General features: G+C 48.6%; 1 protein-coding gene across 19 annotated transcripts in view; it reads left to right on the forward strand.

The window, feature by feature from the left end:
* The window catches only part of ARHGEF9 (Cdc42 guanine nucleotide exchange factor 9), a 218482-nt gene that overhangs the window by 164651 nt on the left and 26658 nt on the right, over positions 1–27173 (forward strand). For all 19 annotated transcript variants that reach the window (XM_064713010.1, XM_064713011.1, XM_064713015.1 and 16 more), the window contains 2 exons: positions 1448–1577; positions 18657–18788. In XM_064713010.1, coding sequence (XP_064569080.1) covers positions 1448–1577; positions 18657–18788 — 262 coding nt within the window. The remainder of the gene's footprint in view (positions 1–1447; positions 1578–18656; positions 18789–27173) is intronic.

The raw sequence follows: 27173 nt of genomic DNA on the forward strand, positions 1-27173 counted from the left end.
GACTCTGCCAGGGAGTGCCCTCCCTTCTGGGCATGAGCATCACTGCTGGGAGATCATTGGTGACTGTCTGTAAACCCTGCACCTCTCCCTGCCTCCCCAGATTATCCCTGATTCCCTAAAGAGCTCATGGATGTTCTCCAGGCCACCCTGATGCCCCCCTGGCACAGCTCCTTTCCTGCCTCGCACAACCAGCACTGCCTTCACACAGATGCTCACACAAAGGGAGGCACAAGAAGTTCTTCATTGTGTAGCACGATCCCTTCCATCCCTGGCAGTGCCCAAGGCTGGGTTGGATGGGGCTTGGAGCACCTGGGACAGTGGAAAGTGTCCCTGCCCATGGCAGGGGGTGCAGCTGAAAGGGCTTTAAGGTCCGTCCTCACCCAGACCTCTCTGTGATGGATAGGATTTATCAGGCAGCCCATCCTCTATTTTCCTTTATTTTGCTGAAGGCCCAGTCCTGCTGTCCTGGAATTTGTGAGATTGCTTTTAACCACACCTAGAATTTTGACATTAGAATTAAAGAAGAAATGAAAACTCAGCTCAAGATTTCACCTGAGCAAGGATAAACAATATTTTATTTATCCTTGAGCAAATAATACTTTTTGTATATCATAGTGTGCTTGTTTCTTAGTATTTATCCTGTTGGGAACACATGGAGGGGGGATCTAATTCCCAGTATTCACCCCTCTTTTAGCTGTCACCAGCACAATCCTTAGCAATAATCAATAAAGCCATTCCCCTTGCAGCTGCCCAAGATGGCAGTTTTTCTCATTAGTCAGCAATCAATAGCAGCCCTTAAGTTAATAATACATTGTGGTGGTGTTGTGGCAGCTGGCCTTGCCTGTCTCCCCAGTGGAAATGAACGTTGCAGCTCCTTGGAATAGAAGAGCAGGCACAGGGCAGGAATCAATGGCATTGATTTCAGCATCACTTTTTGAAAAGACTGATCATCATCCTCAGCGGCCCTGGCAGGAGCCTGTTCTCACTCTGTGTTACTGCACTCACAGGGCTGTGCAGGCTAAAAAAAATATAAGGGTTGCTTGATTTGCTCACCTGAAATCTGCAGTGAGAGTGAATTCCATGGGGTGACTGCTCTGGGAGGGGCTTGGAAGGTGCTCTGGCCTTTGTCTAAATGTTCATTTTAAACCAGAAAAATCCATGCCCAAAGACAGAGGCTGTAAAAGTGTTCAGCCTGTCTTTAGAATGCTCTTCACTGGGCTCCTTGAGGCTGCAGAGGGCTCACCCAAAGGGCTGGGGTGGTTGAGGCCAGACTGGGCTCCCAGCTCCAGTTTCCATCGAGCTGCTCTGTCGTGACAATCCTGTTGGAAAAATCCCATTGTAGCACTGAGGGGTCACCCGTGCCCGTGTCCCTGTGGGCTGGTGAGGTTGTGACAGACTCGTGGGCATGTCCTGCTGTGCCTTTGATGGCCTTTCCCTGTGTGTGCAGTGACTACAGGTACGTGGCCGCTGCCCTCGCCGTCATGAGGAACGTCACCCTGCAGATCAACGAGCGCAAGCGGAGGCTGGAGAACATCGACAAGATCGCTCAGTGGCAGGCCTCTGTCCTGGACTGGGAGGTACAGTAACCCTGCCCTGCCAGCCTGGCAACCTCCAGGCTGTTCTAGGGTTATCTAAAACCCTAAAGTTCATTTCCCATGGGTTGGGATGAAGCCTGGCATGGAGAAGGCACAGTCGCGACTTCGGGGTGGTGCTTAAACATTAACGGTGCCCTAAAGAAAATCCAGTTCCAATTTCATCACTAGCAACCTGGAGTGACTTTTGTGGTTGCAGTGCTGGTAGTAGGTGAGACTTGGAGCAAACCCCCTGTGCATTCTGCCTCTGTGCTGGGTCACTGGGGAGGAGGGAGGGAAAGACGTAGCAAAAAGCTCTGGAAATTGCAAGAGGTTAAGAAAATGAAGAAAATCCTTCTGGTGATTGCTTTATGACTGGAAGCCAAACTGTTAAACTGCAGTTAGAGATGTTATTTGCATTTTATAAATGACATCCCACTTAAAGATATTTCTGAAGCAGCCCTGTGTGTAGTGATGGTGTAATTAAGGAGCTGAGAGGCACAGGGAAGGCAGAGTCAGCAGAAGGATTCCTCACCAACAGGCCTTCAGTCTCTACATTTGTGCCATGTGTTTGGAAGAAAAGCCATACTAAAATTATGTTCTCCCTTTCTTTTCGTCCCTGATTTTTAAAAATCATTGTATGGAAGTAATCCATAAATAGGGTTTTGCAGCAGATTGAGGACAAACGTTTTTGTAAATCCTCTCGCTGTTGTCATCAGCCCATGTGTTCAGCAAGGAGATAATCAGAGTGATGGAGCAGCCTTTCTGCTTCCTCACTTGTGAAGTCTGAAATAACTCCACATTCCAGTCATGGGGATCATGCTGTGGAAATGAGTGTGTGGGAAAGAGGCATTCATCCTTTAATTAATTTATTTCTGGCAAAGATCTGCGAAGGCTGGGAGGAGAGGGAGAGAAATACAGGTGCATCACCTGTGTCCTCCTTGGCTGGGCTAGTTTCATTGCTGTGATGGAGGATGGAGGTTTATCACCCTGGATCTGGTGATAAAACACACAATAAAACACATAAATGCAGCAATCAGAGCTGGGATTGTGGCTGGCTGGGAGAGCAGAGAGCACAGACAATGTGTCTGATTGTTTTACTGCTCAGGAACATCTCTCACTGCCTGGCAGACTCATTTCCAGAATGAGGAAAGTGCTCTGCAGGAGGCACAGCACCATCAGCTCCGTGCTCAGCCCTGGAGTGTGCCATGGGATGAGCTAATGGGGGTCATTTGTGAGCAGCTCCCAGCCCCTCACTGTAAATAAATCTCCATTAAGGACAGTGTTTTGCGGAGAAAAGAAGAAACCTCACAACTTGTAAAAGTTGTAAAGCCCGGTATGCTTTATTACGACGCGCGCCGGACGCAAGACTCCCCAAAAGGGCATGCGTACCCCTGAAGATTTCAGACCTCCTTTTATCCCCCTTCCAAATGCATATGCATACAGTTTCACAATAAGTTCATACATATTCATCTTGCATGACACTTAGCACTAATTCTTCTTTATCGGAGGAATTCCTAGGTCGGGGGCAGATTGACCTCGTGGTTTTTCTGTTTTTCTTTCTCTGTCTCCTCGCTGTCTCTGGAACGCGGCCTCTCCTTCAGCTTTAGCTCCACAGACCCTTTACCTCTCCTAGACACTTTACCTAGTTCAGGATGGATATTCTGTCTCATTCCCCCCTTTCCTAGGAAATAAGTAAATTCTTTTACTTAAGGAAAATTTCCACGACAATAAGTGTCTTTTAGCGCTTTACCATGTACATTTGACAAAGAGGTTAGTACAGCTATTCGTTGTAGCATTCTCCAGTTCCAAATTAACAATGTAATAGATAATCCTAAGCTTATCCTAACTAATATTAGTAAAACTAGAATAGGGTGGCACAACTTATCAAAGATTCCATTTGCAGTTGGTGATCACCCAAAGATCACATCTCACCAGTGATTATCCGTATTTTATTCTTTGTAGAACTCTGGTTATTTCTTTTGTACCATGTTGGACAGTAATTAAGGTTTTCTTTCCACTTTCTCGGATTTCTTTCAAGACTTCTAATAGGTCTTGGTGCTTAATTAATTGTTTTACCAATGTAAGGTTCACCCCGATAGGGGTAGGTGGTAGTCTGTGATACATTGTGTAATTGGCTGTAATCAGCTGGTGGGATGTTACTGGTACCAAATACGAAAAATCACACCCAATAATCTTAACAAAATTACAAATACAAATACAGAGATTAGAATGGTTTCTACTAGACAGAATAACATCATTGCTATTAATTTGTACAGCAGCACAAACAGTTCTCAAACATGCACCCTTTTCCAGTATATACGAGCACAGTTTTCTGGTCAGTGACTGGATGAATTTCAAAGTGACAAATACTCTGTTCAGTGTCCAAACACATCCTGGGCATTAGCAGTATTGCTTTCACAAATGAATCTCATTTGTTCTCTAGTAATGCAGGATTCTAAGTTTACTACCTGCCACTTTTCATTCATCTTTTTGTGCCCACACTCTATGTTCTGAAGGATAGAGTGTTGTTTCTTCATGGTTTAATCTTAGGGCAATGATGGGATGGATAACATAAACAGTGGCATTACATATGGTAAGCACAAAGGCAGTGGCCACATTAGAAATAGGATCATAGGTGAAATTCACCATAATCTACCAGGATTAAAACTTCTTTTCAAAATCAATTGCATTATCTCATTCAATTTTCTGAATTTGAGCTGGAAAATTACCTTCACCCCTTTCCTATATGATCAGAGCTGCTGTTGCTTGTATCCATAACTGTGCTTGTATACAACTGAAAGCTAAAGACACATTATCTTGAACTATACTAAGTGCTTCTACTATCAATTTGTGGTCTTGGTCCCCGGCCTGTTCATTCTTCTTTACTTTGACAGTACTTTTGAAATCTGTCACTGGCTAGTTCCTAATGCCAGTAGAGATTACTATAAAGGCTGCTTCAATTTTGTTAGGCTACCTGCTGCAGCAGCCAGTTTATTCATCAGTATTTCTGAATCAATTCTATTTAAAACTCCTAATCTTGTCCCTAATATGCCAGTTAGATGTTTGTTATGGGGAACAGGAACTGCTTTCTGTCCATGATCATCCCTCCCTGCCAGAGGGATGTGCTGGGCTCCTACTACAAATTCAGACACACTTCACAAGTGTATCTGACAGAGGTTTAGGTCATACTTGAGACAGATGTTTGTTCTGAAATGTAGAGACTTCAGGGAATCTTAACTTCTCTCTCTCCCTCCAAAGCACCTGATTTCCCAGATGTGTGGCAAGCAGGAATGTCTCTCCTGGTCACCCACCTTGCCCTTAGCTAAGATCAAGCTGTGGACTGTGTTCAGGGCAGAAGATAATGGAGGGGAAATCTTGAGAGAAAAGCCTAAATTCATTGCAGTGCCTCAGAAGAAACTGGGATCAGGTTTCTGCTATTTGAAACACTCAGCACAAAAGTGATGCTCAAAATCCTACAGCCTGCTGCTGAGCTCTGAGGGGGTCTCTCTCTCTCTACCTCTTTTAAGCAGAATCCAACCACCTCAGACTGGGACAATCACTGATCCAAATCTCAGTAGGAAAAGGGATAGCTATAAATAAGGAAAATCACCTTATAAGGCCCCGCTGTGGTAAAAAGTGCAGTGTCCACTTTGAATTCAAATGAAAATCTGACAGTAACTTGAGCTCAAAGGCAGGTCACTTCTACAGGCTGTGTCAGGGTGAAATTACACCAACAGTCTGATTCACTTAGGTCATCACAGACTTCCTGGTGCTCATATACACCAGGGGAGGTTCAGACACTAATTACATCTGGTCTCTCATAAGCCATCCTATTGATGACTAAGCACTTTACTTTGATTTCTTCTCTTCAGATTCCTTGAAGTGTTTACAGCTCCTGTTCTTGCTATTTTTACTGCTCACATACTTGATTCTCGTGGATTACTACAGTAGATATGTTTAATATAAACCTTCTTTATCTCAAAAGGTTTTCCTATGGATCCAGTATACTGATTAAATGCCAGGGACCAAGGCCATTCAGCATTGCTTTGGGTAGAGGTACTCTCTAGTTCTAAAACTTCAGTTATAATTCCATACAAAACAATTCTGTACACTAAAGTATGAGCTACTCCCGACCGCAATATACTCATTTTGCCCGAATAAGTTTTAGTCTCAGTTCATTGTCTCCTGGTGTCACTCCTGAAGGGGCTTCTGGGCCTTCTTCACCCGAGAGTGATGGATCCAGCATTCTGCTCCTTGATTTTGATTGCAGTGAAGGTGGTGAGAGGTACTTGCAGTGGTCTCTCCCACTGTGGTTCCGAAGTCTTCTCTGTAAGAGACTTAACATATACATCAACCCCAGGCTATCCAACTCCCTGCTCCGAGTTCCAGCCACAAGTTTCTCAATTACTCTGAGCTGTTTGCTTAATGCCACCATGTAAGTGGACATTCTGGACATTCCCCTTGTATTCTATTGTCTTCTATAAGGCATTCCAAAAGGATTCAGCATTCCTTTAGCTCAAAAGGTTTAGTTTGAATTTGCAATAGTGCTAGTGGAAGAGCTTCTTGCCCCAGTCTTACGATTTGCTGCTTAATCAAATGATTCATTCTCTCCCCCTGGCCGCTTGATTGGGGGCAGTATGGGGTGTGAAGTTCTTAATCTATGCCCAGATGGCTACTAATCTGTTGCACTATTTTGGAAATGAAAGGTGATTCTTTATCTGAGGATATTGTGGCTGGAACTCTGAAGCGTGGTATTATCTCTTGTAAAAATGATCTGGTCACCTCTTGAGCTTTGACAGTTCTGGTGGGGAATGTTTCTGGCCACCCTGAAAATGTATCTATTAATACCAGTAAATACTGATACCCCCCTTTCCTTGGGAGTTCTGAAAAGTTGATTTGCCACTGCTATACAGGCCCATGGCCTCTCCCAGTCTGACCAAGTTTTGGCCCGGGGGTATTTTGAGGTTAGTCTGGAGGCAAGGATCACATTATCAGCTCACCTGAGTGATAGTGGCATATAGATTCCTGACAATGATACAACAGTCCTTTCAATCAGATGTGTGTTCTAGAAAGCCTGTGGGAATTACTACTTCAAAGTCAACACTTCATTCCAGTGCACTCTGTATCACTCGCAGCCTCGGTCATTTTGAGAAAGGAGCCACACTCTATAAAAGGCTTTAAGTAATTAGGCCCTAGTGTGTTTTCTAGTGCCCTTCCTTCACTAGTAACCACGAAAATGGGAGGGGATTACTAGCTCTCTTTCAATGGTAGCCCACCCCTTGCAGTTGTACGTCTCTTTTGATTAGTATTATTGTATTATGGCTTACCTTCGAGGAAAATCTGTACCTCACCCTTTGCTGCTTTCTTTGCCTCTCCATCCGCCAGCTCATTTCTTTCCCCCAATTTTAAGCTCACTCTCTGGTGTGCCTTAATATGCCTTTTCAGGTAGCCGAACTGCTTCCAGCAGCTGGATTGTCTCTTCTTTCCCTGTGAGGTCAGCAGTCCCCTCTCCTTCCAGATGGCTCCATGTGCATGCACAACTCTGAATGCCTTTTGCTGTTTCTAAGGCATGGGTCCATGCATTTATCTCAGCATCCTGTGCAGAGGTACCTGTTGGTAAGGGTCCAGACTCTATTACCTCTCTGCAGGTAGTCACTGTGAACTTTGCAATGTCGCTTTCTTGTCAGTGACCCAGGTCTCTGCATCGTCCGGAGGAGTGTCCTTTAAGTCTGGGCGGCTGGGGTAGGTAGCTTCAGTGGTCTCTAGGCAATCATGGTGTACTGCTTCTCCTTGATTCCACTGAGAAAAGAAGCTGGGTTGACAATATTAGTCACCACTATCTCTCCATCATCTTGCTCTACCATGATGGCCTGGTATTTCAGAAACCTCTCTGGTGAAAAGCCAGTGGCCACCCTTTACTTCCAGTACTACAGACACTGTGTGGGACACTAGCACAGTCATTTTTGTCCCAGGATAAACTTGTGTGCCTCTTGAATGTTCAGCACAACTGCTGCTACAGCTCTGAGGCAACCTGGCTATCCTTTGGCTGTTGCATCTAGTTGCTTAGAGAGGTAAGCAACTGCCCTCCGGTATGGACCCAAGTCCTGAGCCAATATTCCCAGAGCAATTCCTTGCATGGAAAAATAGAAAGAATGCTTTACTTACATCTGGAAGTTTCAAAGCTGGAGCCGACATGAGGGGACTCTCTAGCTGGCGAAAGGCCGTGTGGTGTCTCTTGTCCACTGGAGATCTCAGTTCCCATTGGCAATAAGAGCATAGAGGGGTCTGGAGAACAGTCCACAATTATGAACCCACAGCTGGCACTACACTGCCATGCCTAAGAAGGTTTGGAGTTCTTTCGTTGTCTGGGGTTCAGGGTTTGGCATAGGGCTTCCCTGCCTTAAAGTCTGCTGCTCAGCACTCACTTCTTACTCCAGGTAGATTACCTTCTGTTTCACTACCTGTGCCTTTTTCTTTGAGACTCTGCGTCCTTGGAGTCCTAGGAAATTCAAAAGGCTTACCGTCCAGGCTTCTCTTGCTTCCCTCGTCCGAGTGGCTACTAGAAGACCATCTATGTACTGCAACAGCCTCCTTTCCTCTTGTGGAGCTTCCTGGGACTCTGGGTCCTTGCAAGCTGTTCTCCAATCGGAGTGGAGAATTTTGAAGCCTTCAGGCACATGGACTGTGTGAGCTTGTGTTTGAATGCAAAAATGTTCTGGCTGGCTTCATGGATAGGGAGGCAAAAGAAGGCATCTCTTAGACCTAAAACAGTGAACCAGGTTAGCTCAGGTGTTAAACAAGTTAGTAAGGTCTATGGATTTGCTACCACAGGGTACAAATTCTGTGTTATCTTATTGACAGCCCTTAATCCAGTACTACCAGTTATTGGACTGATTCCTTCCTTACCTTCCTTTTGAGGGTACTACTCAGTTCTCACTGGTTGTGTTCTTTCATTAAGCTTGATGGGGGAGCATCCCATGGGGGAGCATCTTTCACTCTCCCTGGTGCAGCAGAGGCCCATACCCTTGAAAACACTTATTTACTTATTCTAATATCTCCTTACTAATGTCTTTCTTAATTTCAGTGTCTGTTAATATTAAGCCTAACATCTTTATATTATTTGCCTCCAGAGTAACTTTTCTCATTTGAGAATGTTTAGCAAATTGAGCGAATTGTACAAAAGCTTTTAGGTACACATAGTACACATGTTACTTTAAAGGTTTGCAAAAGTATGCCTTTTCAGACTGGCCAGTTGTTCATTCCCCACACTACAACATAAACATTCTCCACAGGTACTAAAGCTTTATTTAAAACTGAACACATGACCCTTGTGCTGACAAAAATTCTTCCCTTTTGGGAAGGTTACTTTTACCCCTCCTCCCTTACCTTGGGAGGAAGCCTTTACAAATCATATGTACTCATTTTGCGAACTGTGATTGCTTCGCATTTCAGCGTGATAACCCTTGCCTGATTTCATACGTTGCTATCTTATGCTGCATGCTGAACAACATGTTTGATTTGCTTTCTCTTTGCCTTGTTTTCCTTTTCAGGGGCCAAGACCAGAGAGCAGTCTGATCTCACAGTCTCTTTGTCATTCTGGGTGATTTCTTAAAACAAAAGACATTTCAGCATACAAAAACTATCCCATTTATCTTCCTATTATAAAACAGTACTAACAGCAATGAAGCACTATAAATCTTTTTATTATCTGAGCTGCTCTTACTGGCAACCTCCTCCCAATGAGCCCCTCCCAAAAGGGGCTAATTTAGGAACCTGTTTGCTCTGGTCAGTTCTTATTATTTATTTCTTCTTGCCCTATCCCGCTTCCATTCAAACCTTTTTACAGACCTTCACAGTAGTTTCTCAGTTTTCCTCCTATACACACAGCTCCAGGTGGCAGGTATCAGATGTGATTCCTACACACAAGCTCTAAGACCTTAGGTTCTGAATCCGCTTGACCAGAAACTTTTAATTTACACTCGGGGCGTGTACCCTGACACTTATTGGAACAGCAAAACAGCAATACCAGTGTTTCTCATAAACACCGCACTGCAATAATACCTGCACATCCAGCTTTTGCCCACAGGCCATTCCCGTGTTCCCTGGGGAGACAGGGCAGCCAGAGCTGTCCCTGTGCCCAGGGCGCAGCCACTGTCACCTCACACAGCCTGCTAGCCTCTTGATGTACCAAAGGCTCCCCGAAATTGCTCACAAAGGGAGGCTATTCTGTTTGTTACAGAGAACTTTAAATCCCTACAGCAGATTGTTTCCAGTAAAGACTTACTGCAGTACCAACTGAAGTCTCATAAATCTCATAAGTCTCATTAACTAATTCATCTCATTCACCTCTTCTATATAAACTCTGTTTTACAAAATATCAGTCTTTTCTAGTTCTCTTCTTGCACAATCTAATTAAGGCACTGTGTCTACTTACACTTGTTTTGCTGCTTTGCAAAAGGGCTGTGCTAGTCACAGCCAAAACTCTGATATACCTGCAGACACAGACACACGCACTCACTCCCCCCCCTCCCCCTTATCTCAAATTCACTAGAGCCATGGCTTGAATTGCTGTGAGGGGGAGAATTCTTGGAATTCCTTTAACTCACTTTATCGAAGTTAAACATAAATCACCGTACTATAGCTCTCCTATGTAAAATACTACTCTTGTTGCAACAAAATCTTAAAATCTCTACAAACACCACTATACAGTCTGAGAATCAAATTACCACAATGCAGCGGAAGAAAATCACCACACAAAATCACTGGGAAAGGGCATATTTCTCAAAGTGCTCACTTTTCTCAACACAACACAGCACACCATAATTCGGCATTTACTCAAATCAATTTTTTTTGGACACAATCAAAATAACAGCACACAGTCTAGAGATCAAGTCCAAACATCCAAGGCAAAGGAACTCTCTGAGCTCATACTCACGGTTAAAATGTACCAAATCTACACAAATCACTACATTCAAACACGATAAATACCATCACTGACATTCCTCCACTCACTTCTCCGCAGGCACTTCTCTCCTTGCCCCCGCAGCCTGCTGCAGCCGGCGCCTCTGGCCTCACTCGGCTGCTTCAAACACGGGGAGTACTGACCCATCCCCGCACTGTAGGGCACTGTAGATTTACTCTCTTTTATACACCATACACATATCACCTGCACGATCACAAACACAGTGCACTGGCCACACACATTAACCATACAGCAACACAGTGTCCGGACACCACTCACACACGCACAAACAGAAGAAACATACGCGAATTCAGCTCTGCCCTATCAGAATCTGAATTCTAATACACGCATACACGGGTTCACCCGGCTTACACCCGGAGCCGCTGGCAGTCCTGCTCTATCAGGACGACGAGGGGACGAACCCCGTCTCTAATACAGCCGCTCTATCAGCTGCAGCTAGCTTACCCCGGAGCCGCTGGCAGTCCTGCTCTATCAGGACGACGATGGAACGAACCCCGTCTCTAATATGGCCGCTCTATCGGCCGCTCTATCGGCCGCTCTATCGGCTGATCCCCAGACGTCTCTGGGTCGTTAATTCCCTTGTTCTTTCCTTGTTCTTCCCCCCTGGGGCCCCATACATACCGTATTCTCCTCCGCAGGCCAGCGGGTCGTTGTCTGTCCTCGCAGGTGGCAAGTTGAGACAAGCGGAGCCCCACCAGGAAAAAATCCTGGGGCGCGCCTTGGAGGTCCGTCTATCCCCCCTGCCCCCGCGGGGACAGAGAACTCCTGCCTTGGCTCGCCAAAATGTTTTGCGGAGAAAAGAAGAAACCTCACAACTTGTAAAAGTTGTAAAGCCCGGTATGCTTTATTACGACGCGCGCCGGACGCAAGACTCCCCAAAAGGGCATGCGTACCCCTGAAGATTTCAGACCTCCTTTTATCCCCCTTCCAAATGCATATGCATACAGTTTCACAATAAGTTCATACATATTCATCTTGCATGACACTTAGCACTAATTCTTCTTTATCGGAGGAATTCCTAGGTCGGGGCAGATTGACCTCGTGGTTTTTCTGTTTTTCTTTCTCTGTCTCCTCGCTGTCTCTGGAACGCGGCCTCTCCTTCAGCTTTAGCTCCACAGACCCTTTACCTCTCCTAGACACTTTACCTAGTTCAGGATGGATATTCTGTCTCAACAGATCCATTCCAAGCCAGTGAATATTCATGTGTGAGAGGGAAGCCAAGGTGACCTCCACACAGGATCTATGGAATAGCAGTTGCTTTTTCTCTTCCATTAGCTCAGTTGATAATTCATTTTTATTTAGCCCTGTCCTTGATAATTCATTCCTGCTTAGCAGTACCCATTCTTTATCTCCATCCCATCCTCAGGCACTTGCCAAATTATTCTTCCAGGCTTTTTTCAGCTATTCCAGATTTTGAGCACATTATTGCAGCAGCATCCTTCAGCTTCTCATAACGTAGCACAGCCTGCTGCTACTCTGCTCAGAAATCCCATGGGAACACAGCCAAAATCCAGAATAAAAAGGGCAAGGAAAGTGTCAAAGAAAAACACCTTCCTTGCCCTTTTTATTCTGGATTTTGGATCAAGAAGAGTCACAGAGTTTTGATGAGAAAGTAGAGGATGAGGGTTGGACCCAGCAGAGGATTTTACTGCTTGATTCTTTCCTCTAAAGCAGCTCTGAATCACCAGATCCAGCCCCCACTGCACAGCTGTCCATGGAACAGCCAGAAGGATGCACAGAAACCCAAAATACCCAGGAGTGAGCCACAGTGTAATGCAGGAAGAGAGTGGGAGAAATGAAAGGATTGGATCTTTGGGAAGTGCTTGGATGTGCTGAGATGTGTGCAGGTGTTCCTGAGGCGCTGCAGACCCCAAACCCCCCTTGGAGGCTGCAGGGATGTAATTGGGATTGCTCCAGGGATGTCCCCAGGACATGGAGCAGTGGGGTTGGCTCCTCAGCCAGCCCTGAGGGCTCAGAGCTTTGGCTCCTGTGCGGTTTTGGGTCCAGCAGGGTCCTCCTGGAGTGTGTCCCCAGCCTCTCCAGGCTCTGGGGAAGGGACAGGTCTGCTTTGAGGAGGAGATCAGCTCCCACTTGGTGTTTGCTGTCAGTGCTGTGCTGCCACAAGGCCTGTCCAGGAGTTCCATGAGCAGAGAGGGATCCCCAGTGTAATTCCCAGCTTTCCTGGCCCTGCTCCTGCTCTAATCTGACCTTTCTGTACTTGTTCTGTCCATCCCAGTGGCTCCAGAGCACAGGCACAGCCCAACCTTCCTGAGACCCCCTGGAAACAGCACTGACCCCAAGAAAACAGGAACCAGCCATAAAAAATTACCAGTTCAGACTTTTTCCACCCAGAATGCAGGCAGGACACAAGATAGAGCTAATCCCAAATTCCCACCACGTTGGCACTTCACAACTGATTTCAGTGGCTGAATGCTGCAGCATGTGGAGATATTTCATTTGGAGGAATGTCTGTTTTTCCTCAGCATCTTGAGACTGATGATGCTGATTCTCTGCTCTGAAGTTTTCATTTCTAAATTTACCCATGTTTTGTCAGGAGATGGTGGAAAAAGATTCTTTAAAGAAGAAGGAAAAATTCCCAACCAAATAAAAAATACTTTGTGAGGGAATATCTGAAATGTTCTGGTATATGAAATGTGTGCACAGTTTGTTGCAGGGAGAGGTGATGTTGGGAATCCTAAAACAAATAGGAAAAGTAAGGGTGTGTCCAAGCTGCTTTAAGCAGAGGGGTTTTACTGAATCCCATTTTTTAGGAATCCTTTTTATCCCTCCATGGGATAAAAATTTATCACATGTGTGGCCCCATGGTGGTGAATTTCAGGGTGAGTATTTGAAAATTACAAATATCCTTGAGTTAAGCAAAGCCAGAGTTTTTTCCCAAGAAATCCTGCAAGCAGGATGTGATTGTTTCAATTTCCAGTGGGACCAGGAAAGGGTGACCTGGCACAGGAGACAGCCAGGCCTGAAGTCTTCAGGAATTATTGGCAGCTTTGGCATCTTTAGACAAGAAATGACTGAGCAGAATTGTAAGGGAAGATTCTGATCTCCCTGGCTGCTGTAAATCAGCAATAATCCCACTCTGAGATGAGTTCCTGTGTAATTTGTGGCAATGTGGGCTTGCCTGAGAAGCCTGCCTTGGTCTGCTGCCACGTGTGACTCACTTATTTATTTTGTAACCTGAATTCCCAGCATATAAACAGACCCGGAGAGGTGCTGCCCACACCAGTCCCGCGGTGCTTTGAGCTGGTAATGGCTCAGAATTGGGGCTTCCACCACCTCCCACCGAGCCCTTTCAGGTCTGAAGTGTTCCCTGATGTTCCAGCTCCATTTCCCCGCTCAGCATTGTCCCCCTGCTCAGGGTGACACACCCTCGGATCAGAGCTGTGACATTTAAATCTCCACACAGAGCTGCCTTCAAAGGGGGCAGCCAGAGCATCCTGGGCAGCCTTTGCTGCTCTCCCCCTTCCCTGTCCCTGCCCTCCGAGGGAGCTCCAGCCCTCAAAGCTTGGTGGGAATAGCTCCACGTGTCACTGTCATGTATTCTGAAAAATCCCTTCACCAAAATTTGCTCCTGGGAAGCTTAGAAGAAAAAAAAAACCAAATTCTTATCTCATTTGCTTCTCCTGTGTTGTGCTCACATGTGGAATGTGTTTGGAGATTGTTTATCCAACCAAGTAATTGTTTCATTAATTTCATGTAAATTGTTTTAACTTAATGACCAATTACAGTCAAACTGTGTCAGGACTTTGGAAGTCACAAGTTTTCATTCTTATCTTTCTAACCTTCTATAGTTATCCTTTCTCTATTCTTTAGTATAGTTTAGTATAGTATTCTTTAATATAATATAGTATCATAAAATAATAAATTAACCTTCAAAACCATAAAATCAAATACATCATTCCTTCCTTCATCTGAAAACCCCACAAATTCAAGACCACACATACACAGTGCAGGATTTAAAGAGATTTCCACAAAGCCAGGGCTGTATTTACACCCCTCAGAGATACATCCCTGCCTTTCCCTCTGCTCCTGGTCCCTCTCTCCTGCTCCCCAAATGGATCCTGTGAGCCCATGGAGCCCTGTGCCCCCTGTGCCACCTGTGCCACCTGTGCCACTGCTCCTGGGCAGATCTGGGCTCTGTTCCCATGGGCAGGGCTCAGCACAGCCTCCCTGAGTGCCCTGTATGGATGGTGTGGGGATGGAAAACAGGTCTGTGCCTCAGCACACCTGGAATTGCTCAATTTTATGCCTTTTCACACAGCTCTTGAACTGCATCAAAACAAAATGAAGCAGCAATCACTGCAGCAGTTCAGGCTCCATCTCCAGATCTCCAGCAGCATTTTCCTCCCTTTCAGCCCAGTTTTTTCTCACAGGAGGGAGAAAAATTGGCTCCCATTCCCTGGGAGGAGATCTGTGGAGGTCCCTGATCCAACAGGGGACAGTTAACCAGGTTTGGCAGAGGACAGAGCCTTGCTCATCAGCCTGGATGGGTTTGAACTTGCTATTTAAACAGATTACTTTGGTTTGTGTAGATATTTATATGTTTCTACCAGAGATTCTCATGGGTTGCCAATAAGGCAGCTTCCAAGAGTATTACATTTCCATGAAGGGAGAAATATATATATATTTGAGAAATTTAATGAGCATTGTCCTTTTAAATTTCTTCCCATTCCTGTTATTTACGGGTCCTTTAAATTAAGACTTGCTGCCCTTAATTATGTAATCTATAATCACTGGCCTGAGCCTGCTACTGCATCAGTGAATCCAAGAGTGCCACGAAGAGAAGCTGCCTGGAACACCAGAGTGAGGGCAGCCTGATGAGAAATCCTCCTGGAAAAAACCACCATGGCAGGGACTGAAAAGGAGCTTTCTTTTTTCTCCTTCTTTTATTTTGTTCCCCCCAGCAACAGAAGGTATCAGAACTGAGCTTGTTGAAAAGGACAACATTTCACTGCCGCTCCTTTGTGTGATCTCAGTGTAGCCCCGGGTGCTAATCAGCCTGTCAGTCTCTAATTGCAGAACAGCAGTGTCAGGCACGAGAGAGCCCTGCTGGCTCCCTGGGAGCTGGGGAGGGCACAGATCCCTCCTGGTGCCCAGCAGGGCAGGGCAGGGGCAGCTCTGGGGGCTCTGGGCATTCCTGAGCCCAAGGAGGTGTCTGGGAAGGGGGGCAGCTCTCAGAGCCAGCCCTGCCTTGCTGCCCTGCTGCTCCCATTTATTTCATGGCACTCTCCGAGCTCTGTGTTCCTGCCAGCTGCCCATCACAGGGCATGGCCAGGGCAGCAGCACTGGGGAGCATCCACATCTTCCCAGGCAGCAGGAGCAGCAGAGCTGACCCTGAGCTGTCACAGCCAGGAGTGGCCTGGGGACTCAGTGTGTCACTGCGGGCTCCAGGGGCTCAGCCAGCCCAGAGCTGGGGCCTCCTGCTCCCACTGCTGCACACAGGGGCCCTGCCTGGCTCTGGGAGTCAGCTTGGCTTGGCTGCCCTCTGGGTGCTGCAGGATGTGCTCTGAAAACCTGCATGTGTCTGCGGAGGGCTGAGGGGTTTTTGGAGGCTTTTGTGACAAAAGTCAGCTTGGAAAAGGTGTCAGGAGTCAGGGCTTCTCTTGGCCACTCTGCTGCTGTGCTCTGCTGAATGGCTGTCAGTTCAGAGCAACTCAAAGTTCAGCCTTTTCCTTTTTCAGCAGGTTTGTCTTAACTTACAGAAGGATACAGATGATCCAGCCTCTGTGGGAGCTGGAAAAAAATGGAGAAGGAAAAGGCATTTTTTTCCTGGTTCTGTAGAGATTTGGAGGCGTGGGACTGGGACAAACGTTTGGGGATGTCTGTCTGGAGCAGGGATCGAGGTGTGCTGGGGCAGCCAATGTCCCTCTTTGTCCCCACCCTGCAACTGCCCCCTGGGCCCCCAGTGGGGACCAGGAGGAGACAATTTGTGCTCTTCAGAGAGCTACAGCTGTGTCAGGACAAGAAAAGCCTGTGGAGGCTCAGAGGATGTGCCCTGAGGCTCCTCTGTGGGAATTGGCACAGCAGCCCAGGCTGGAGGAGCAGGGCAGGACCTTGGACACGCTGCTCCTGACAGCCACGTGCCAGTCCCAAACTCTGTGCAATCTGTATTTCCCAATTTGCTCACCCCAAGTGGGAAATCAGCTATTTCTGGCCTAGAGACTGGATATAGAAATTGTTTTCCCCACATAAGAAATGCAATACAAATCCCATCATTTCGGATCTGGATGTTTTTGGGTTATGTTGCTTGCAGGGACTACACAGTTTGGATTCAGCTAATCAAGTAGAAGTGTTTACAGAGCCCTCTGTGTGTCCTCAGGCTTCAGATGCTACCACAGGAGTAAAGACAAAGCTGACTTTCTATTTTTAGCAGCCAGCCTCTCCTAAGCTCGCCCCCTCTCCTAAAGCTCCCATCCATAGGCTTGTGGGAATCTTCTTCATGTAAGCTCATGTGTAGCCAGGAAATCTCGCAGTTTCTGGGGCTGGTGTGTTTCCTGCAGAGGTTTCTGGGGTTCTGGGGCTCACGTCCCCCTGAGCTGTGGCAGCAGCACTCGGTCCCCAGGCTGTGAGCAGGCTGAAGTGTGACCCTGCTGAGGCTCTGGGTGGTCACAGCCCATCCCTGGGGGCACTGCCCCTCTGTGTCCATCCCTCCTTGGCCCCTGGGGCAGCACAGGCACGGGAGGGAGGCAGGGAGGTGCATAAAGCCCTGGCTAAGGCCATTTGGAGTCTGTGCTGCAGCTTGGTGATGCAGTGACTTAATGAAGCTGCTGCTGTCACAGGGCCCGGGGACACAGGCGGTCGCTCCCAATCAATGCTGAGAGGTTAATTACACATTTACCTGAGCAGCAGTTTGAAATCCTCACCACGGAACCAGGAAGGGGGGGCACTCCTGGCTGCCTTGGCACCTGCAAGTGAGAGCAGCACCACAAGTGTGTGTCTAGCTAGGTGCCCCCCGTAGCTGGCTGAGCCTCCACAAGCTGTTTGCTGGGATTTTTGGGATGCTCTCGGCCCAGAAATCGGTTCCAGCTTGGCATCAAAGCCAGAACTGCAGTAGTTCGCAGCCAAAAAGAAAAAAAAAAAGAGTTCTCAGTCTTGCTCCTGAGTGCTGCTCCTGAGTGCTGCTCCTGAGTGCTGCCTCACCTTTCAGCTGGAGCCATCCCACCTCCTTCCACAGTGCTCTGCCGAGATGCCCACAGGGCAGGTGGTGGTGAATTCACCCATTTTTAATAAATAGATTTTAATTAACTTTTTAAAAAGTCCAGCTCATTCCAATTAGTGGAGGGTGACTGCATTTGTTCTCTCAGAGAGTGGGAGAGAGAGCACTGTGTTTTCAAGACCATCTGCTCATGAATCCTTAAAAAAAACTCGGGAGAGGAAAACAAGCGTTAGCCGGAGGCAGGGAAGGGTGAGGGCACTGTGGCAGCCAGCAGGGAGGCCTGGCCAGCCGGGGGGCTGGGGCTGCCACAGGAACCAGGGTGGTCCTGACAGGATTTTGGAGGTGGGGAGCTCTAATGAGCTGTGGGAGAAGGGACTGGCAGTGCCTGCATGAGTGAGAAGAGAGGCAGCAATCCAGAGGGCTGAGTTCTGGCAGCCTCAGAGGTGGGGAACTGCTGCCCCAGTGTGTCCCAGGCTTTTGTGGCTGGCTGGAGATTTCAGGAGGGGAAGTGCCTTGGGATGCTCTTCTAAAGGAGGGCGTGCAGGGAATTTGGTGCCCTGAATTCAAAGTGTCTCTGGGGTGGGCTTTGAGGAGGAAAAGGCTTTGTTTTCCTGATGCCACCAGCACCTGCAGCAAGATCCAAGGTCTGGGGGGACCTGGAGAGGGGAGTGGGGGCAGTGTCTGGGGCAGCTCTTTCCCCATTGCAGTGGGAGCTGTAGTGACCACGTTTCAAGCATCCACACCTCCTTCATTTATTCCCCTTCCTTCAGAATTATCCCCAATCCCAGTTTCTGGGCTGAAATCAGATGGGGTACCTTTGAGAGCTGCAGAAGGGCCAAAATCTTACAAAATTGCTGCTTCTGCCCATTGTACAAAGGCAGACTTGTCAGTGCAGTTACTCAGGCTGGTTCCCTGTGCCCTCCAGGGGGACGATATCTTGGACCGCAGCTCGGAGCTGATCTACACGGGAGAGATGTCCTGGATTTACCAGCCTTATGGACGGAACCAGCAGCGAGTTTTCTTTCTCTTTGATCACCAGATGGTTCTCTGCAAGAAGGTAAGGACACAGCTAAGGGCGTGCTGTGGGCAGGCTTGCCAGTGCAGAGTGGTTTTCAGGGCACGGGGGCTGTTGGCTGCACGTGCAGAGGAGGATGTGGAGAGCCCTGAGGAAGGACAATCTGCATGCTCAGGGTGGGGAGCACTCTGTGATAGAGGGATTTTTGTGCTCATAGCAAATCCAGCCTCCACTTGCTCTTTTCATGCCTTTATCTCATGTGCCCCTGGTTTGGCTCGTTGCCTCCCTTCTCGTTTTAGGTTTTGGCTGCAGTGTATGATCTGGGATTAGATAGCCCTGCAATTCCTGTATGAACTACAAAACCTGGCACTGGGGCTGACAGCCCAATTGCTGCATTGAGATGGTGATGAGCAGCAGCCAGGCTGTGCTGGGTGTCTGTGCTGGTGCTTGGGGAGAGGCTTTTGAAGCCTCATCCTCCTGTCTCTGCTGTGCTGGGTTTTTACAGGAGCCCATGGGGGAGGAGTGAGGGCAATGCAGGATGCTGTGCTATGGTGTTAGTGGCAGCAGGTGAGCTGTGATCCACAAAAACTGTCCAGCAGCAGCTCTGTGTCCCACTGAGGTGACCCCAGCTCACTGCCACCACGCGTGTGTGACAGCAAGGGACAGAGCTCCTCAGGGCTGGCTGTGACAGGTCAGGGTGTGCTGTCACTCCTGCAGCCACACAGAGCTGTGCACGGGGTGTCCCTGGGCCAGCACAGGGCTGTGTTCCTGTCCCAGCCCCTGGGCTCAGGGCAGGCTGAGCCTGGCACCCCCCGGAGGCCCTGGCACCGTGGGTGGGCACGTGGGTGGCTCCTGACTCAGCACAGCATCACTGCCCCTCCACAGCCCGGGCACTGCAGTGGGTGGCACTGGCTTCTCCTGAGTCATGGCTGACTGAAGTTCTGCCTTCTGGAATGCCTGTGCTTGTTTCCCCCAGCCCTCATTGCTGTGCAGGAACAGCCCCAGAGCAGCAGGCAGAGCTGCAGTGAGCCTGGGGGGCACAGCTGCTTCCCTTCCTAGTGCTGACCTCCTGCTCTCTGACTGGAACCCTCAATTTCCCATTCAGAAGGCAGCATCCAGTCTGCCTTGCACTGGGTCTGCTCCAGAGAGGTATTGAGCATTCCCTTAACTCTGCTGGGATTCCTGTGGTCACCAGCACGAGTGGAGAGTGGTCAGCAGTTCACAGCAGGCTGCTGGGGGCCTGCAGGGTTCATCAGAGTCCAGCCAGTGCCAGTGGTTCACTGTCCTGCTCCCTTCTGCATGGCAAAGGCATTTGGGGCTGTGGAGGTGCTGCCTGGAACCCCTGTGGGTTGTGAGGGGCTCTGGCCCTGCCTGGCAGCACCACTGGCTCTGTGTCAGGACCCACCAGGGCCTCGTGCTGTGTGTGGCTGTGTGTCTGGGGTGCCAGGGCACAGGGCAGCCCCTCTGGTGACCCCTGGGCACAGGCTCAGACCCCACTGCAGTTCTCCCTCTGTGTCTGTTCCCAGCATGAATCTGCAGCTGCTGCTTTCCAGCCTGGGCTGGGAGGGGAGATGAGGCTCCAGCTGGGCTCTCCCATCCTGATCACACTTCCTTTATTCAGAGTGAGTGTCCAAGTCTGGGATTCAGAGGAATTTTAGCTCCATTTTGGGACCACATATCCCACATATAAAATAAATGTGAGTGGTGTATAGTCTGTGCTGTCTTGACCCCCTGACAGATCCCAAGAGGGAGGATCAGCTCTGCTTCAGGGCTGGGGCCCTCAGGGAGGCACCATTTACCTCAAGGTTTGGGAATCTGGGGCCAGCCTTCCTTATCCCCTGCTCCAAAACTGAGGGGTGGAATATGATCCACACCCCCCTGAGAGCAGCTTTGGAACCATTTAGGATGGCACATCTCAGTGAATCTTCAGAAAATCTGCATTTGTGGGTTTTCTTCAGGTGTAATAAATTAATAGGTGTGATACATCCTTCATCATTACACAGTCTATATGAAAATACTTTTAAAAAATTATTATGGTGATTTTTATCTCTTTGTTGGCCCAAAGAGATTTTTAATAGAAATAAGGATCTAATTCTTTATTTAAATATGCCACAGATGCTTCAGTTTGATGAAGGCATGGGAGATATCCTGAGTGGCTTTAGGAGGCAAACACAGATTTCAGACAGGATCCCTCTGTCCTCCAGATCTTCCCTGCAGTTACCTGCACATCCTCCTCTCCTTCCTCACCTGGGAAGGTGTTTGCATCCCCTGGTGATTCAGATGGATCCTGTGGGTGGGGAGGTGATACAGGAGTTCTGCTGGGACAGAATTTGATATCAAACTGTGACAGTTGATATCAATCTGTGACAGTTCTGCTGCTGGCACTCCCTGTGAGCTGATTGTCCCCAAACCTTTCCCCCTGGGCTCACCCTGCAGGTCCCTGCTCGCAGTTCATGCAGAGGGGGATGAGGGGTCTCCCTGCTGGCCCATCCATGTTCCCTGGCTGAGGAAGGAACACTGTTGGTTGTGCAGGTGTTCCCAGTGTCCAGCTGCAGGTAACACATTTCCAGCAAATCCCATCTGCTCTGCTCGGGTCCTGCTCTCCAGAGGCTTTGCCACCCCTTTCTCTCAGTGTCTGAGAATGTTTCACAGTTTCAGGGCTTTTTTTGTTGGACACCTGGCCAGGGCATTTCTGTGAGGGGGAATAACTCTCAGGGTGATCATTCCTGACATTATCACCTGGTTGTTGCCTGCTTTTGCCACCTGCTGCAAGACTGGGAATTCCTGGATGCATTTCCATGACCAGCACACCTTCAGACAGAGACCTGGCTTGGGAAATGAGAATTACCCAGGGCTGCACTCAGATGTGCTTGGCAGGTGTTATTTCCACCACTGTGGGTGTACTGAAGTCTTTGTTCCAAGCAGGAAAGCTGCACTGAGGTTTCCAGGGAGAAGCTGACACTGTGGCAGGCACCTCTCCCTGCTGGCAAACACCTTGCTGAGCAACTTGTGTGGGATCATTTTCACAAAAATAGTTTCCAAGCCTTTCAGATAAGTGTCTTTGGCTTAGATTTTGCCACTGGTCACTTCCTAACATCATCACTGAATGTTCTCCTGGTGCCAGATCATGAGGAGATTGATCAGCTGGCCTTGTCAGCTGTTCCAGGGTTCCACAAACTGATGCTGAAACACCAGTCCTGATCCAGAGGCACTGGGAGAGCTCAGGATCCAGGTTTTCCTTGCAAAGCCAGGTAACTTTCAGCTGTTGGATCAATGTGAAACTCTGCCATGGATGTTTCCTGAGGCTGGGACACTGCTGTGGGCATGAGGACACGGAGGTGCCTTTTCCAAGGAGCTGGTTGGAGACCCTAATTCAGAGCTGCCTGTTGGGAAGGCAGAAGGGAATAGGCTGGGCAGGAACAAGCAGTGCCTCAGTGTGCCTTGCCATATGTGCATAATCAGGACAAAAATGCCTATTTTGGGATGCTGGCCGCAATTACCAAGAAATGAAGGCAATCCTGGATGATGGTAACACTAAAAGATGTTGCCTTAAAGGCATAGGGTCCACTTTCCTTATCACCCTGAAGTTGAGAGAGTTTGACATGGAGATGCTTTGGATTTGCAAATCATGGTACTTAACATCCAGGCCTGTGACACAGAGCATTAATTGTGATCACTTTGGGGATGCTTGAGGTTCTCAGCAGATGAGGATCTTCTTTTTTCTGTTCTGGGTAATAATTTGAATTCCCCCAATGGGCTCCAGGGCTCTGTGGCATGAGGCTGGGAATGACAGTGTGAAGTAGGAAGGGTTAACAGAGTTACTGCTCTAAATTCCACTTTTCTTTCACCAATAGCTGAGCAGTCCTCGATGGGGCCCCTTTAGTGTTTTCTGACAGTGCAGAAAGATCAGTGACTGCATGAAACACATTTAGTTTTCATTTGTGCTTTTTATGTGTCTCTTGTAATCAGGAGGCAATGCAAGCTCCAGCTTGTGGTTTATTGCTGTTGCTGTCTTCCCTTGAGCTGCCTGAGCAGAGCAGGTTGGATGGAAGCAAAATGAGACCAGTTTAATAGCAGCAGCCAGACAGGCAGCCAGAAATAGCGGTGCTACAGGAGATGGAGTAAATAAAACAATCCTGTCAGGCTCCATTGCAGTCCAGGTTTCCAAATGGGAAGATAAAAGAGACATTTCTGAGTGCTTTCAGTGGAAGAAGGTTTAGCTCCCATGTAGCTTCTGTTGGAAACACTGACGTGATCTTTGCACCACAACAACGGCCCTGCTTTTATTGCAGGCTAAAGAGGGCCGGTGGGAGCAGCCAAAAACCTTGTTTGCAAACACACAGCAGCCCTGGGACAGTTCTTATTACTTTAAGTGGGTTTTTGACTTCATCAGCACCTCCCAGCTCTTCTCTTTTTCTCCCAGTAACACAGATCTCCACAAAATGCCAGGTTTTGGGGCAGGCCTGGGCCCAGCAGTAGCGGTGGGGAAATGGGCCAGGCTGGGTTGCAGCAGCTCAGGAGAGACTCAGTGCTGGCCTGACAGGCAGAGCCTGCTGCTGGGGCTGGGGGATTCCTGGGGTGTCCTGTGCAGGGCCAGGAGCTGGGCTCTGAGGATCCTTGGGGGTCCCTTCCAGCCCAGGACATTCCATGATTCCATGAGGTGGGCATGGAGACAACCAAAGAGAACAGCACAGTGGCTTGGTCACAAAGTGTGAAATGAAGTTTTTAGAGAGCAGGGTTGCCCCAGCCCTGCTGACAGACCCCTGTGCTCTTGTCCAGCTGGGGCTGCCTGCAGGCAGGAGGTTTCTGTGGGACCACAGGGCATGGAAGGGACTTTGGATGCTTCACCAGTCCCTTGGCCAGCAGACAGCCAAGGAAGGCAAGTCCAGCATTTAAAACCAAATATGAAACAGCACTGCAGCTTTCAGGCAGGGATACTCAGGGAAGAAAACATTGCTGTGAGTGGTCCCACAGCCTGGAATGTCGGGTGAGCCCTTGCAGGGCTGGGCAGGTGACGTGCCCTGAGCAGTGCCACAGGGGCCCATGACACAATGTCCCACAATGTCACAGTGTCACAGGGGCTCATGACACAATGTCCCACAATGTCACAGTGTCACAGGGGCTCATGTCACAGTGCCACAGGGGCTCATGACACAATGTCCCACAATGTCACAGTGCCACAGGGGCTCATGTCACAGTGTCCCAGGGCCTCATGTCACAATGCCACAGGGGTCCATGACACAATGTCCCATGGCCTTGGGTCACAGTGCCACAGGGGCTCATGTCACAGTGTCCCAGGGCCTCATGTCACAATGCCACAGGGGCCCATGACACAATGTCCCACAATGTCAGTGTCACAGGGAGCTCAATGCTGACCTGGAACCTGCTGCCCTTCCATTGCCTCGGGGAGCAGAGAGGGAAGAGCAGGATCCAATGGGACTGGAGGAGCCGGCAGGAGGGGTGCTAAAATCCAGAAAGGGCTGAATTTGGAGTTCTCCACCTTTCTGTGGTTGTCTGGGCAGGGATCAGGTTCACAGAATTCACAGAATTCTCAGAATGACTGCATTGGAAGAGACCTTAAAGATCATCTAGTCCAACTCATGCCCTAACACCTCCACTAAACCACTGCCACATCCAGTCTTTGTTTTAGCCTCCTGTGACCGTACAGATTGGCAGGATGTTCTGCAGAACACTCTGTGCTTCATTTACCCCTCCTGGAATGGCAGTGGGTGTAAATTTGGCCCACAGGCAAACCTGCAGAGCTGAAAACTTACCCCTGCTGCTGCTGTGGCCTTTCATCAGCAGCATGTGAAGCCCCTGGGAGCAGCAGAGCTGTGACCTGGCTGCACAAGGGTTTCCCAGATGTGATACATGGTCTCCTCCAGCCAGGTCTCATAAGCTCCCGGAGATCTGTATCACACCTGAGATAGCTCAGATGGCATAAAACCAGCAGGTTGGCTTCTGTGGTACTGTTGGAAACAGAAAAGTTTTAATAAAAGGCAAAGTAACAAAGCTCTTTACAGAGAAAAACTGAGCCAGGCTCAAGAGGTTCTTGCTCCTGATAGAACACCTCACAAAAGCCATTAGTTCCTTTGTTCTCTTCTTTTTCTAGAAAATTGCCCAGGCAGGGCTTTTTGGCTTTTGTCCAATTGGCTCTCCTCAAGTTTGAGGTGAAGTACCCCAGGTCCTATGAGGTGACTTTTTACCCAACTGAGGAGAGAAATTTCTGGGCTTTTTTCCTTTTTAAGTAGACAAAGGATAATTTGGTCACTCCATCAACAAGGGGCACATCCCTATACATCTCCTCCTGCCTTCAGTCCTTTGGAAAGGCCCTTGCTGGGCTGCTCTGCAGCCAGAGGGATTGAACAAGGGTGGGAAAAGGCACCAGAATGCCAGTGCTGCTCCACTGAATCCGTGGAGTGAGAACTGCACTGCCACAAACGCTCTGAGCCCCAGCCCTCCCCTCTGGTCTCGGCAGTTCTGCAGTGTATTGCTGCCCCAAGATATGTGAAAAGTCTCTGTTTTGGCCCACACATTCGAAGAATGAGTCAGAGTTCTTCATTTCTCAGTCTCAAGGTTGTTTATTGTATCTTATCTATAAAAATTTTTCTCCTGCCCTGCCGAGGTCCATCCAGCAGGACAGTTCCAGGCACTCTGCCGGCCCCCAGGGCAGTGTTATGGCTTTATACTAAAAACCACATGTACAATGTTTACAATTACTTCCCAATACCTATCACCTATGTTAGACAGTGAGCTTCTACTCTAAACCAATCCAAAAGTGCCACCATCACAGCAGAAGATGGAGGCCAAGAAGAAGGAGAAAGGCTGGACATGCCCAAGTCCCTCCATCTTGTCCCCAAAACCCCTATTCTAAAAACCCCAAAATCTACTTTTCCACCCAGTGATAATTTTATTATTACACTACTTAAACTTCTGTGGCTTTCAGGTCTTCACACAAAACTGGTAACTTGCTCCAGGGGTCATAATCAAACCCACAGGTGTTCTGGGCTGTGTGCCAGGGTCTCTGAGCCCCCTGGCAGGGGTCCCAGCAACTCTGGACACCCAGAGGGATGTGCTGAGTACTGACACTCTGGGATCCCACAGTGCAGCTCCATGGAGCTGCTGAGGATGAGTCCAACGTCTCCTCCCTGCTCAGGAGCCAGACACTGCTGAAGAACTGGGCAGGGATGTGCTGAAGAACTGGGCAGGGATGTGCTGAAGAACTGAGCAGGGATGTGCTGAAGAATTGGGCAGTGCTAAAGCATTGGGCAGGGATGTGCTGAATAACTGGGCAGGCATGTGCTGACCTCCCTCCCCTGGCCTTGTGCAGGAGGAGTTACCAAGATCGAGCAGCTCAGCTCCCCAGGGACACTCCTGGCAGGTTTGGGGTGGGAGGTGAGTGGCTGAGGGGGCTTTGGGGAGGTGGTGCTGATATCCCCCTGTCCCTGATAGGATCCATCCTTTAGCTCATTCCTGGCTGGGCTGAGCAGAGCCCATTTCCCTCAACCCAGCCCACAGAGCTCTGAGCTGTTAGAGATCCACCATCAGAGCCCTCATGAATGCTGGACCCATGGGATGGAGCTCTGGGACCAGGCCAGGTCCCCTCAGGAGCTCGTTTCCTCCTTGGGTGCTGCTGAAACCCCTGATGGCTTTTGGTGATGCCATTAGATACTGTGTCCAAGGGCTCAGAGCAAAGCTCTGGCATCCAAACTCTTAGCAAAGCTTGGATTTATTTCCTGATATCAAGAATATTTAGGACAAAAACACTCCAAAGTGTTCATTGAGCTTTAGGGTCTCATTTGGACTGAAGGCCCAATGTGGTGCCCTGAGCTCCACCATGTGTCACTGTTACTGTCCCATCTGAGCACTCAGCCACTGTAGGGTTAAATTAAATGTACAAGTGCTACAGAAAATTATCCCCTTGGTGTTCATGGAGAGCAGGCTAGGCTGCTTTCATCAAAGGGTCTCTGTAAAGTAAATTTGACTTTAAAAATGTAGGCTCAGAATCTTTTTTTTAAAAGTCAAAGAAGGTTGAAAGCCTTCATGACTAAAGCTACCCAGGACATGGCAGAGTGGCAGCGTGCCATGCTCTCATTGCCCACGGCAGCCTGGGCACAGGGAGGAGACAGAGCAGGCCAGCAGGAAAATCAGGACAAATTGCAGGAGTACGCTGGAAAACTCTGCTCCTTTGCTCTGCAGTCAGTGCCCAGAGCAGTGGGAGATCACAGAGAGGGCTCTGAGACCCACCCACAACTCAGTGCAAAAGCAACTCAGCCTCTTCCCAAGCTCTGCCTTTCCCAGAGCATAAGCTGGTGTTTGGATGCAGGTGCTGGGAGCCCTGGTTTAGTCTTTGCCTAATTCCAGCACCAACTGTTCGCTGTCATCACCCATTCCATGGCAGCTGCTCCCAGGGCAGGGCTGGCCAGG

This window comes from Zonotrichia leucophrys, chromosome 4A (assembly GCF_028769735.1).
Source record: "Zonotrichia leucophrys gambelii isolate GWCS_2022_RI chromosome 4A, RI_Zleu_2.0, whole genome shotgun sequence".
Classification (NCBI taxonomy): Eukaryota; Metazoa; Chordata; class Aves; order Passeriformes; family Passerellidae; genus Zonotrichia; species Zonotrichia leucophrys.